The sequence below is a fragment of the Bombina bombina genome, chromosome 11 (assembly GCF_027579735.1).
Source record: "Bombina bombina isolate aBomBom1 chromosome 11, aBomBom1.pri, whole genome shotgun sequence".
Taxonomy (NCBI): domain Eukaryota; kingdom Metazoa; phylum Chordata; class Amphibia; order Anura; family Bombinatoridae; genus Bombina; species Bombina bombina.
In genome coordinates, this window is record NC_069509.1 from 27216858 (window position 1) to 27230329 (window position 13472).

Here is a 13472-nt window from a genome sequence, read left to right on the forward strand (position 1 = left end):
CATTTGCCTTATTTGGAGGAGCCAATCTGGGCTTTAGTCCACACATAATAAGGCTAGTCACTGTCATAAAGTTAGTATAACATTGTTTTGCAGATATCTGATAAAGCCACTTAGTTAAGGATGTGTAGCAGGGTTAGCCTTGATAAATTGCTGAAAATTACAAATTGTTTGATTTTGAGAAATAAAATACATAAAGAACAGGCAGAATTAATAATGAAAATATATGTAACGTCATTTTATTACACATAACCATTTTTTATAAAAAATCTTAAGGTGATTGCTGTCCTGTTAACTTTTCAACAAAAGAAGACAAAATGTAAACGGCCCATTAGGGCAAACACCAGTAATCATCTGGTTTAGAATGATAGTAATAATCAGGTTAGATCACTCATTGAAGAACAAAATGTAAACGGCCCATTAGGGCAAACACCAGTAATCATCCGGTTTAGAATGATAGTAATAATCAGGTTAGATCACTCATTGAAGAACAGTGGACCTATACTTTGTATGGGAACATAATCAACCAACAACTTACAATTTCTGAACTTTTATTAAGACGATTTGCTATAAAAATAAATCTGTGACCAGCTGTTCACTTTATATCCTTTTGCACAATGAGACTTTCTGGTTACTGACACTTCTTATCTCTCAGAATAATCTGCTTGGAGACAGTTTTGGCCCCAAATGTGACAAACACAGACAAATTGCACCGATCTGAGATTCAGCAGCACCTTGTCATCTGTATGGTGGAGCATTTTAAAATAAACATCACTATATTTTATTTAAACCTACAAAACACCTAATTACTAACTAGTGTTCCAAATTCATAACAAAATGATAAACCAGCAAAACTGATTTGCCAACCACACACTTTGTTTTAAAGAGCCAGACAAGGGTGTTATTATAGAATGAACTTAAAGGTATAGTAAAGTGCAAACTAAACTTTCATGATTAACCTTTAACGCCGTTATGCCGTTCTATTCCGTCATATTTACACTGGGCTTTAAAGCCGTTATGACGGAATAGAACGTCATAACAAACGGCTGTCCTGAAGCCTTCTGCGCTTCAAGGACTTGATCGCGGTCTGGAGGGCGTTCCTAGGGTTGTAGGGACGCCCCCCAGATGCGATCCAATAATTGAAATCTCGCGATCGTATGCACGATCGCGTAGTTTCAATTTGTCTACATCGGAACAGGTGTTCCGATGTAGACACCTTAACCCTGTCAGGAAAGGGTTAAGATAGGGCATGTTATTTTAAACAACTTTCTAATTTATTTTTATCATCAAGTTTGCCTTTTTCTCTTGGTATTCTTAGTTGAAAGCTAAACCTAGGTAGGCTCATATGCTAATTTCTAAGCACTTGAAGGCCTCCTCTTATCTAAATGCATTTGACAGTTTTTCACAGCTAGAGGGCGTTAGTTCATGCGTTTTCTATAAATAACATTGTGCTCACACACATCAGCACTGATTGGCTAAAATGTAAGTCTGTCAAAAGATCTGAGATAAGGGGGCAGTCAGCAGAAGCTATAATACAAGGTAATCACAGAGGTAAAAAGTATATTAATATTACAGTGTTGGTTACGTAAAACAGGGGAACGGTAAATACAGGAATTATGTATCTTTTTAAACAATAACATTTTTGGTGTTTACTATCCCTTTAAAAATGTAGGATTTGAAAATACAATTTTTAAAGCCGTAGATCGAGGGATACTTTCTACAATTTCTCAGCTTCTTGTTAATATATTCAGCTAACTCATAGATTACTAATTATTAATCACTAGATTTATCAAAGCTGAGGCGTACAGGGGCACGTATACGCGCCTCTGTACGCCTCAGCTCGCCTGTGGCGGGGCAAAATGACCTGCAGGTAATCAACATTGCACACAAGCGCAATTTTGCGCTTGCGTGCAATCCCGCACCCTGCCCGCGCACAGCCATTCACGCGCGGGCAGGAGCTGTCAATCTCCTCGATCAGACTCGACTGCAGAGATTGAATTTCGCCACCTTAGAGGTGGCGAAGAGCTTAGGGAAGGGACCGCTGCTTGATAAATTACGGCGAGCAAGTTCTTGTGAGAACTTGCAGCCGTAGGGGCTTGATAAATGGAGCCCAAGAGAAAAAAAGATGTTTGTAAATAGAGATAATGTAATTGCAGATTACATGGTGATATCACCTCCTCCCAAAAAAATCATCTTAAAATGCTCTTTTATATAACAGCAGATTTAATGTATTAGACTGGGCCTTAATAATAATTTTCTCATCCAATATTAAATGTTCATTTCTTCTGTTAAAAATAAAAAGAAGTAATTGCCCAAAAATAAATGAAAGTTCACATAAATGTTCTAGCTGATTGAGGAATATGTAATAGGTCAGGTTCCTGGTGTCTGTGTTGTCCTATCAATGGCAGAGAAACCAATATGGTGACAACGTCTCTTCTTCATGGCACCATCTACAGACCAGGTCCATGTGTTGATCTGTGGGTGACCTGGATGTCACCCCTTTATCTCAGTCATTTGCTGAACTACAGAGCAAAAGGGTTGGCATGGATGGTAACGTCTTTAATTCGCACCTCAGTCAGGGGGCAGAAGGTTTTCTCGTGCACGGGCAGCTTTTCCAGTTCATCCAGAGTATCCAGTCCATCTATTACTCTACAGGAGACAACAGAAGGAAAGATCAGGAGGGGAATGGACAGTAAATGAATTCAGATCACAGAGAATAAATGATAGAGAGTAACTGGGAGAGAGTTAGGTAATTGGGAAGTGCTGGTGAAATCACAACATTCAGCAGAATGGGGGTCTCCTGGGACCGCCCCTCAGATATAATCTCTCAGGTTTATTGCCATCTGATCTCTAGGGGCACACAAGTCTCTCACTGGTTCATTCCCTGCGACCATCACTTGTTTGTGTTCTTGTGACGTCACTGAATATGAACAAACAACTGGGTGCTTGTGAGCCAGTAAGTATTACGTTCCTAAGGCACCGTCATACTTCCTGTTATCTTCAAAACCTTTTTTTAATGCAAAGAAAACCGCCTCTTGTATATGCCTGCTAGAGATGGCGATCCCTTTAAAGGGATGTGATACCCAAAAATTAGAAAAAAAAACGTTTCCAATTTGCTTCTAGAATCAAATTTGCTTTGTTCCAATGATATGCTTTGTTGAAGAGATACCTAGGTAGCATCTGGAGTACTACATGACAGGAAATAGTGCAGCCCTCTAGTGTTCTTGCAAATGAATAGCATTCTTACAAAGCTGCTGCCATAGTGCAGACCTGCTGGTGGGATCTGTTATTGTGTGATACGTCTCTTTACCAGCTGTACATTAATATGAAGTCTGACCTGCTGATGGGATCTGTTATTGTGTGATACGTCTGTACCAGCTGTACATTAATATGAAGTCTGACCTGCTGGTGGGATCTGTTATTGTGTGATACGTCTCTGTACCAGCTGTACATTAATATGAAGTCTGACCTGCTGGTGGGATCTGTTATTGTGTGATACATCTCTGTACCAGCTGTACATTAATATAAAGTCTGACCTGCTGGTGGGATCTGTTATTGTGGGATACGTCTCTTTACCAGCTGTACATTAATATAAAGTCTGACCTGCTGGTGGGATCTGTTATTGTGTGATACGTCTCTGTACCAGCTGTACATTAATATGAAGTCTGACCTGCTGGTGGGATCTGTTATTGTGTGATACGTCTCTGTACCAGCTGTACATTAATATAAAGTCTGACCTGCTGGTGGGATCTGTTATTGTGTGATACGTCTCTGTACCAGCTGTACATTAATATGAAGTCTGACCTGCTGATGGGATCTGTTATTGTGTGATACGTCTCTGTACCAGCTGTACATTAATATGAAGTCTGACCTGCTGGTGGGATCTGTTATTGTGTGATACGTCTCTGTACCAGCTGTACATTAATATGAAGTCTGACTTACTGGTGGGATCTGTTATTGTGTGATACGTCTCTGTACCAGCTGTACATTAATATAAAGTCTGACCTGCTGGTGAGATCTGTTATTGTGTGATACGTCTCTGTACCAGCTGTACATTAATATGAAGTCTGACCTGCTGGTGAGATCTGTTATTGTGTGATACGTCTCTGTACCAGCTGTACATTAATATGAAGTCTGACCTGCTGGTGACATCTGTTATTGTGTGATACGTCTCTGTACCAGCTGTACATTAATATGAAGTCTGACTTACTGGTGGGATCTGTTATTGTGTGATACGTCTCTGTACTAGCTGTACATTAATATGAAGTCTGACCTGCTGGTGGGATCTGTTATTGTGTGATACGTCTCTGTACCAGCTATACATTAATATGAAGTCTGACCTGCTGGTGGGATCTGTTATTGTGTGATACGTCTCTTTACCAGCTGTACATTAATATGAAGTCTGACCTGCTGGTGGGATCTGTTATTGTGTGATACGTCTCTGTACCAGCTGTACATTAATATAAAGTCTGACCTGCTGGTGGGATCTGTTATTGTGTGATACGTCTCTGTACCAGCTGTACATTAATATGAAGTCTGACCTGCTGGTGGGATCTGTTATTGTGTGATACGTCTCTGTACCAGCTGTACATTAATATGAAGTCTGACCTGCTGGTGGGATCTGTTATTGTGTGATACGTCTCTTTACCAGCTGTACATTAATATGAAGTCTGACCTGCTGGTGGGATCTGTTATTGTGTGATACGTCTCTGTACCAGCTGTACATTATATAAGTCTGACCTGCTGGTGGGATCTGTTATTGTGTGATACGTCTCTGTACCAGATGTACATTAATATGAAGTCTGACTTACTGGTGGGATCTGTTATTGTGTGATACGTCTCTGTACCAGCTGTACATTAATATAAAGTCTGACCTGCTGGTGGGATCTGTTATTGTGTGATACGTCTCTGTACCAGCTGTACATTAATATGAAGTCTGACCTGCTGGTGGGATCTGTTATTGTGTGATACGTCTCTGTACCAGCTATACATTAATATGAAGTCTGACCTGCTGGTGGGATCTGTTATTGTGTGATACGTCTCTGTACCAGCTATACATTAATATGAAGTCTGACCTGCTGGTGGGATCTGTTATTGTGTGATACGTCTCTGTACCAGCTGTACATTAATATGAAGTCTGACCTGCTGGTGGGATCTGTTATTGTGTGATACGTCTCTGTACCAGCTATACATTAATATGAAGTCTGACCTGCTGGTGGGATCTGTTATTGTGTGATACGTCTCTGTACCAGCTGTACATTAATATAAAGTCTGACCTGCTGGTGGGATCTGTTATTGTGTGATACGTCTCTGTACCAGCTGTACATTAATATGAAGTCTGACCTGCTGGTGGGATCTGTTATTGTGTGATACGTCTCTGTACCAGCTGTACATTAATATGAAGTCTGACCTGCTGGTGGGATCTGTTATTGTGTGATAAGTCTCTGTACCAGCTGTACATTAATATGAAGTCTGACCTGCTGATGGGATCTGTTATTGTGTGATACGTCTCTGTACCAGCTGTACATTAATATGAAGTCTGACCTGCTGGTGGGATCTGTTATTGTGTGATACGTCTCTGTACCAGCTGTACATTAATATGAAGTCTGACCTGCTGGTGAGATCTGTTATTGTGTGATACGTCTCTGTACCAGCTGTACATTAATATGAAGTCTGACCTGCTGGTGAGATCTGTTATTGTGTGATACGTCTCTGTACCAGCTGTACATTAATATAAAGTCTGACCTGCTGGTGAGATCTGTTATTGTGTGATACGTCTCTGTACCAGCTGTACATTAATATGAAGTCTGACCTGCTGGTGACATCTGTTATTGTGTGATACGTCTCTGTACCAGCTGTACATTAATATGAAGTCTGACCTGCTGGTGGGATCAGTTATTGTGTGATACATCTCTGTACCAGCTGTACATTAATATGAAGTCTGACCTTCTGGTGGCATCTGTTATTGTGTAATACGCCTCTGTACCAGCTGTACATTAATATAAAGTCTGACCTGCTGGTGGGATCTGTTATTGTGTGATACGTCTCTGTACCAGCTGTACATTATATAACTCTGACCTGCTGGTGGGATCTGTTATTGTGTGATACGTCTCTGTACCAGCTGTACATTAATATAAAGTCTGACCTGCTGGTGTGATCTGTTATTGTGTGATACGTCTCTGTACCAGCTGTACATTAATATGATGTCTGACCTGCTGGTGGGATCTGTTATTGTGTGATACGTCTCTGTACCAGCTGTACATTAATATGATGTCTGACCTGCTGATGGGATCTGTTATTGTATGATACGTCTCTGTACCAGCTGTACATTAATATGATGTCTGACCTGCTGGTGGGATCTGTTATTGTGTGATACGTCTCTGTACCAGCTGTACATTAATATGATGTCTGACCTGCTGATGGGATCTGTTATTGTGTGATACGTCTCTGTACCAGCTGTACATTAATATGAAGTCTGACCTGCGGCTGGGATCTGTTATTGTGTGATACGTCTCTGTACCAGCTGTACATTAATATAAAGTCTGACCTGCTGGTGGGATCTGTTATTGTGTGATACGTCTCTGTACCAGCTGTACATTAATATGATGTCTGACCTGCTGATGGGATCTGTTATTGTGTGATACGTCTCTGTACCAGCTGTACATTAATATGATGTCTGACCTGCTGGTGGGATCTGTTATTGTGTGATACGTCTCTGTACCAGCTGTACATTAATATGAAGTCTGACCTGCTGATGGGATCTGTTATTGTGTGATACGTCTCTGTACCAGCTGTACATTATATAAGTCTGACCTGCTGGTGGGATCTGTTATTGTGTGATACGCCTCTGTACCAGCTGTACATTAATATGAAATCTGACCTGCTGGTGGGATCTGTTATTGTGTAATACGCCTCTGTACCAGCTGTACATTAATATGAAGTCTGACCTGCTGGTGGGATCTGTTATTGTGTGATACGTCTCTGTACCAGCTGTACATTAATATGAAGTCTGACCTGCTGGTGGGATCTGTTATTGTGTGATACGTCTCTGTACCAGCTGTACATTAATATGATGTCTGACCTGCTGGTGGGATCTGTTATTGTGTGATACGTCTCTGTACCAGCTGTACATTAATATGAAGTCTGACCTGCTGGTGGGATCTGTTATTGTGTGATACGTCTCTGTACCAGCTGTACATTAATATGAAGTCTGACCTGCTGGTGGGATCTGTTATTGTGTGATACGTCTCTGTACCAGCTGTACATTAATATGAAGTCTGACCTGCTGGTGGGATCTGTTATTGTGTGATACGTCTCTGTACCAGCTGTACATTAATATGAAGTCTGACCTGCTGGTGGGATCTGTTATTGTGTGATACGTCTCTGTACCAGCTGTACATTAATATGAAGTCTGACCTGCTGGTGGGATCTGTTATTGTGTGATACGTCTCTGTACCAGCTGTACATTAATATGAAGTCTGACCTGCTGGTGTGATCTGTTATTGTGTGATACGTCTCTGTACCAGCTGTACATTATATAAGTCTGACCTGCTGGTGGGATCTGTTATTGTGTGATACGTCTGTACCAGCTGTACATTATATAAGTCTGACCTGCTGGTGGGATCTGTTATTGTGTGATACGTCTCTGTACCAGCTGTACATTATATAAGTCTGACCTGCTGGTGGGATCTGTTATTGTGTGATACGTCTCTGTACCAGCTGTACATTAATATGAAGTCTGACCTGCTGGTGGGATCTGTTATTGTGTGATACGTCTCTGTACCAGCTGTACATTAATATGAAGTCTGACCTGCTGGTGGGATCTGTTATTGTGTGATACGTCTCTGTACCAGCTGTACATTAATATGAAGTCTGACCTGCTGGTGTGATCTGTTATTGTGTGATACGTCTCTGTACCAGCTGTACATTAATATAAAGTCTGACCTGCTGATGGGATCTGTTATTGTGTGATACGTCTCTGTACTAGCTGTACATTAATATGAAGTCTGACCTGCTGGTGGGATCTGTTATTGTGTGATACGTCTCTGTACCAGATGTACATTAATATGAAGTCTGACCTGCTGGTGAGATCTGTTATTGTGTGATACGTCTCTGTACCAGCTGTACATTAATATAAAGTCTGACCTGCTGGTGGGATCTGTTATTGTGTGATACGTCTCTGTACTAGCTGTACATTAATATGATGTCTGACCTGCTGGTGAGATCTGTTATTGTGTGATACGTCTCTGTACCAGCTGTACATTAATATGAAGTCTGACCTGCTGGTGGGATCTGTTATTGTGCGATACGTCTCTGTACCAGCTGTACATTAATATGATGTCTGACCTGCTGGTGAGATCTGTTATTGTGTGATACGTCTCTGTACCAGCTGTACATTAATATGAAGTCTGACCTGCTGGTGGGATCTGTTATTGTGCGATACGTCTCTGTACCAGCTGTACATTAATATGAAGTCTGACCTGCTGGTGAGATCTGTTATTGTGTGATACGTCTCTGTACCAGATGTACATTAATATGAAGTCTGACCTGCTGGTGGGATCTGTTATTGTGTGATACGTCTCTGTACCAGCTGTACATTAATATGAAGTCTGACCTGCTGGTGGGATCTGTTATTGTGTGATACGTCTCTGTACTAGCTGTACATTAATATGAAGTCTGACCTGCTGGTGGGATCTGTTATTGTGTGATACGTCTCTGTACCAGCTGTACATTAATATAAAGTCTGACCTGCTGGTGGGATCTGTTATTGTGTGATACGTCTCTGTACCAGCTGTACATTAATATGAAGTCTGACCTGCTGGTGAGATCTGTTATTGTGTGATACGTCTCTGTACCAGCTGTACATTAATATGAAGTCTGACCTGCTGGTGGGATCTGTTATTGTGTGATACGTCTCTGTACCAGCTGTACATTAATATGAAGTCTGACCTGCTGGTGGGATCTGTTATTGTGTGATACGCCTGTACCAGCTGTACATTAATATGAAGTCTGACCTGCTGGTGGGATCTGTTATTGTGTGATACGTCTCTGTACCAGCTGTACATTAATATGAAGTCTGACCTGCTGGTGGGATCTGTTATTGTGTGATACGTCTCTGTACCAGCTGTACATTAATATGAAGTCTGACCTGCTGGTGGGATCTGTTATTGTGTGATACGTCTCTGTACCAGCTGTACATTAATATGAAGTCTGACCTGCTGGTGGGATCTGTTATTGTGTGATACGTCTCTGTACCAGCTGTACATTAATATAAAGTCTGACCTGCTGGTGGGATCTGTTATTGTGTGATACGTCTCTGTACCAGCTGTACATTAATATGAAGTCTGACCTGCTGGTGGGATCTGTTATTGTGTGATACGTCTCTGTACCAGCTGTACATTAATATGAAGTCTGACCTGCTGGTGGGATCTGTTATTGTGTGATACGTCTCTGTACCAGCTGTACATTAATATGAAGTCTGACCTGCTGGTGGGATCTGTTATTGTGTGATACGTCTCTGTACCAGCTGTACATTAATATGAAGTCTGACCTGCTGGTGGGATCTGTTATTGTGTGATACGTCTCTGTACCAGCTGTACATTAATATGAAGTCTGACCTGCTGGTGGGATCTGTTATTGTGTGATACGTCTCTGTACCAGCTGTACATTAATATGAAGTCTGACCTGCTGGTGGGATCTGTTATTGTGTGATACGTCTCTGTACCAGCTGTACATTAATATGAAGTCTGACCTGCTGGTGGGATCTGTTATTGTGTGATACGTCTCTGTACCAGATGTACATTAATATGAAGTCTGACCTGCTGGTGGGATCTGTTATTGTGTGATACGTCTCTGTACCAGCTGTACATTAATATGAAGTCTGACCTGCTGGTGGGATCTGTTATTGTGTGATACGTCTCTGTACCAGCTGTACATTAATATGAAGTCTGACCTGCTGGTGGGATCTGTTATTGTGTGATACGTCTCTGTACCAGCTGTACATTAATATGAAGTCTGACCTGCTGGTGGGATCTGTTATTGTGTGATACGTCTCTGTACCAGCTGTACATTAATATAAGTCTGACCTGCTGGTGGGATCTGTTATTGTGTGATACGTCTCTGTACCAGCTGTACATTAATATGAAGTCTGACCTGCTGGTGGGATCTGTTATTGTGTGATACGTCTCTGTACCAGCTGTACATTAATATGAAGTCTGACCTGCTGGTGGGATCTGTTATTGTGTGATACGTCTCTGTACCAGCTGTACATTAATATAAAGTCTGACCTGCTGGTGGGATCTGTTATTGTGTGATACGTCTCTGTACCAGCTGTACATTAATATGAAGTCTGACCTGCTGGTGGGATCTGTTATTGTGTGATACGTCTCTGTACCAGCTGTACATTAATATGAAGTCTGACCTGCTGGTGGATCTGTTATTGTGTGATACATCTCTGTACCAGCTGTACATTAATATGAAGTCTGACCTGCTGGTGGGATCTGTTATTGTGTGATACGTCTCTGTACCAGCTGTACATTAATATGAAGTCTGACCTGCTGGTGGGATCTGTTATTGTGTGATACGTCTCTGTACCAGCTGTACATTAATATGAAGTCTGACCTGCTGGTGGGATCTGTTATTGTGTGATACGTCTCTGTACCAGCTGTACATTAATATGAAGTCTGACCTGCTGGTGGGATCTGTTATTGTGTGATACGTCTCTGTACCAGCTGTACATTAATATGAAGTCTGACCTGCTGGTGGGATCTGTTATTGTGTGATACGTCTCTGTACCAGCTGTACATTAATATGAAGTCTGACCTGCTGGTGGGATCTGTTATTGTGTGATACGTCTCTGTACCAGCTGTACATTAATATGAAGTCTGACCTGCTGGTGGGATCTGTTATTGTGTGATACGTCTCTGTACCAGCTGTACATTAATATGAAGTCTGACCTGCTGGTGGGATCTGTTATTGTGTGATACGTCTCTGTACCAGCTGTACATTAATATGAAGTCTGACCTGCTGGTGGGATCTGTTATTGTGTGATACGTCTCTGTACCAGCTGTACATTAATATGAAGTCTGACCTGCTGGTGGGATCTGTTATTGTGTGATACGTCTCTGTACCAGCTGTACATTAATATGAAGTCTGACCTGCTGGTGGGATCTGTTATTGTGTGATACGTCTCTGTACCAGCTGTACATTAATATGAAGTCTGACCTGCTGGTGGGATCTGTTATTGTGTGATACGTCTCTGTACCAGCTGTACATTAATATGAAGTCTGACCTGCTGGTGGGATCTGTTATTGTGTGATACGTCTCTGTACCAGCTGTACATTAATATGAAGTCTGACCTGCTGGTGGGATCTGTTATTGTGTGATACGTCTCTGTACCAGCTGTACATTAATATAAAGTCTGACCTGCTGGTGAGATCTGTTATTGTGTGATACGTCTCTGTACCAGCTGTACATTAATATGAAGTCTGACCTGCTGGTGGGATCTGTTATTGTGTGATACGTCTCTGTACCAGCTGTACATTAATATGAAGTCTGACCTGCTGGTGGGATCTGTTATTGTGTGATACGTCTCTGTACCAGCTGTACATTAATATGAAGTCTGACCTGCTGGTGGGATCTGTTATTGTGTGATACGTCTCTGTACCAGCTGTACATTAATATGAAGTCTGACCTGCTGGTGGGATCTGTTATTGTGTGATACGTCTCTGTACCAGCTGTACATTAATATGAAGTCTGACCTGCTGGTGAGATCTGTTATTGTGTGATACGTCTCTGTACCAGCTGTACATTAATATGAAGTCTGACCTGCTGGTGGGATCTGTTATTGTGTGATACGTCTCTGTACCAGCTGTACATTAATATGAAGTCTGACCTGCTGGTGGGATCTGTTATTGTGTGATACGTCTCTGTACCAGCTGTACATTAATATGAAGTCTGACCTGCTGGTGGGATCTGTTATTGTGTGATACGTCTCTGTACCAGCTGTACATTAATATGAAGTCTGACCTGCTGGTGGGATCTGTTATTGTGTGATACGTCTCTGTACCAGCTGTACATTAATATGAAGTCTGACCTGCTGGTGGGATCTGTTATTGTGTGATACGTCTCTGTACCAGCTGTACATTAATATGAAGTCTGACCTGCTGGTGGGATCTGTTATTGTGTGATACGTCTCTGTACCAGCTGTACATTAATATGAAGTCTGACCTGCTGGTGGGATCTGTTATTGTGTGATACGTCTCTGTACCAGCTGTACATTAATATGAAGTCTGACCTGCTGGTGAGATCTGTTATTGTGTGATACGTCTCTGTACCAGCTGTACATTAATATGAAGTCTGACCTGCTGGTGGGATCTGTTATTGTGTGATACGTCTCTGTACCAGCTGTACATTAATATGAAGTCTGACCTGCTGGTGAGATCTGTTATTGTGTGATACGTCTCTGTACCAGCTGTACATTAATATGAAGTCTGACCTGCTGGTGGGATCTGTTATTGTGTGATACGTCTCTGTACCAGCTGTACATTAATATGAAGTCTGACCTGCTGGTGGGATCTGTTATTGTGTGATACGTCTCTGTACCAGCTGTACATTAATATGAAGTCTGACCTGCTGGTGGGATCTGTTATTGTGTGATACGTCTCTGTACCAGCTGTACATTAATATGAAGTCTGACCTGCTGGTGAGATCTGTTATTGTGTGATACGTCTCTGTACCAGCTGTACATTAATATGAAGTCTGACCTGCTGGTGGATCTGTTATTGTGTGATACGTCTCTGTACCAGCTGTACATTAATATGAAGTCTGACCTGCTGGTGTGATCTGTTATTGTGTGATACGTCTCTGTACCAGCTGTACATTAATATGAAGTCTGACCTGCTGGTGGGATCTGTTATTGTGTGATACGTCTCTGTACCAGCTGTACATTAATATGAAGTCTGACCTGCTGGTGAGATCTGTTATTGTGTGATACGTCTCTGTACCAGCTGTACATTAATATGAAGTCTGACCTGCTGGTGGATCTGTTATTGTGTGATACGTCTCTGTACCAGCTGTACATTAATATGAAGTCTGACCTGCTGGTGGATCTGTTATTGTGTGATACGTCTCTGTACCAGCTGTACATTAATATGAAGTCTGACCTGCTGGTGGGATCTGTTATTGTGTGATACGTCTCTGTACCAGCTGTACATTAATATGAAGTCTGACCTGCTGGTGGGATCTGTTATTGTGTGATACGTCTCTGTACCAGCTGTACATTAATATGAAGTCTGACCTGCTGGTGGGATCTGTTATTGTGTGATACGTCTCTGTACCAGCTGTACATTAATATGAAGTCTGACCTGCTGGTGGGATCTGTTATTGTGTGATACGTCTCTGTACCAGCTGTACATTAATATGAAGTCTGACCTGCTGGTGGGATCTGTTATTGTGTGATACGTCTCTGTACCAGC

At 41.8% G+C, this 13472-nt stretch overlaps 1 protein-coding gene across 1 annotated transcript in view; it reads right to left on the bottom strand.

Moving 5' to 3' along the window:
* Positions 1-2199: 2199 nt before the first annotated feature.
* Positions 2200-13472, bottom strand: part of PPIL3 (peptidylprolyl isomerase like 3) — a 40612-nt gene continuing 29339 nt past the window's right edge. The window contains exon 7 of the mRNA XM_053694341.1: positions 2200-2646. Within this exon, the coding sequence (XP_053550316.1) occupies positions 2520-2646 (127 nt within the window). The 3' untranslated portion in view covers positions 2200-2519. The remainder of the gene's footprint in view (positions 2647-13472) is intronic.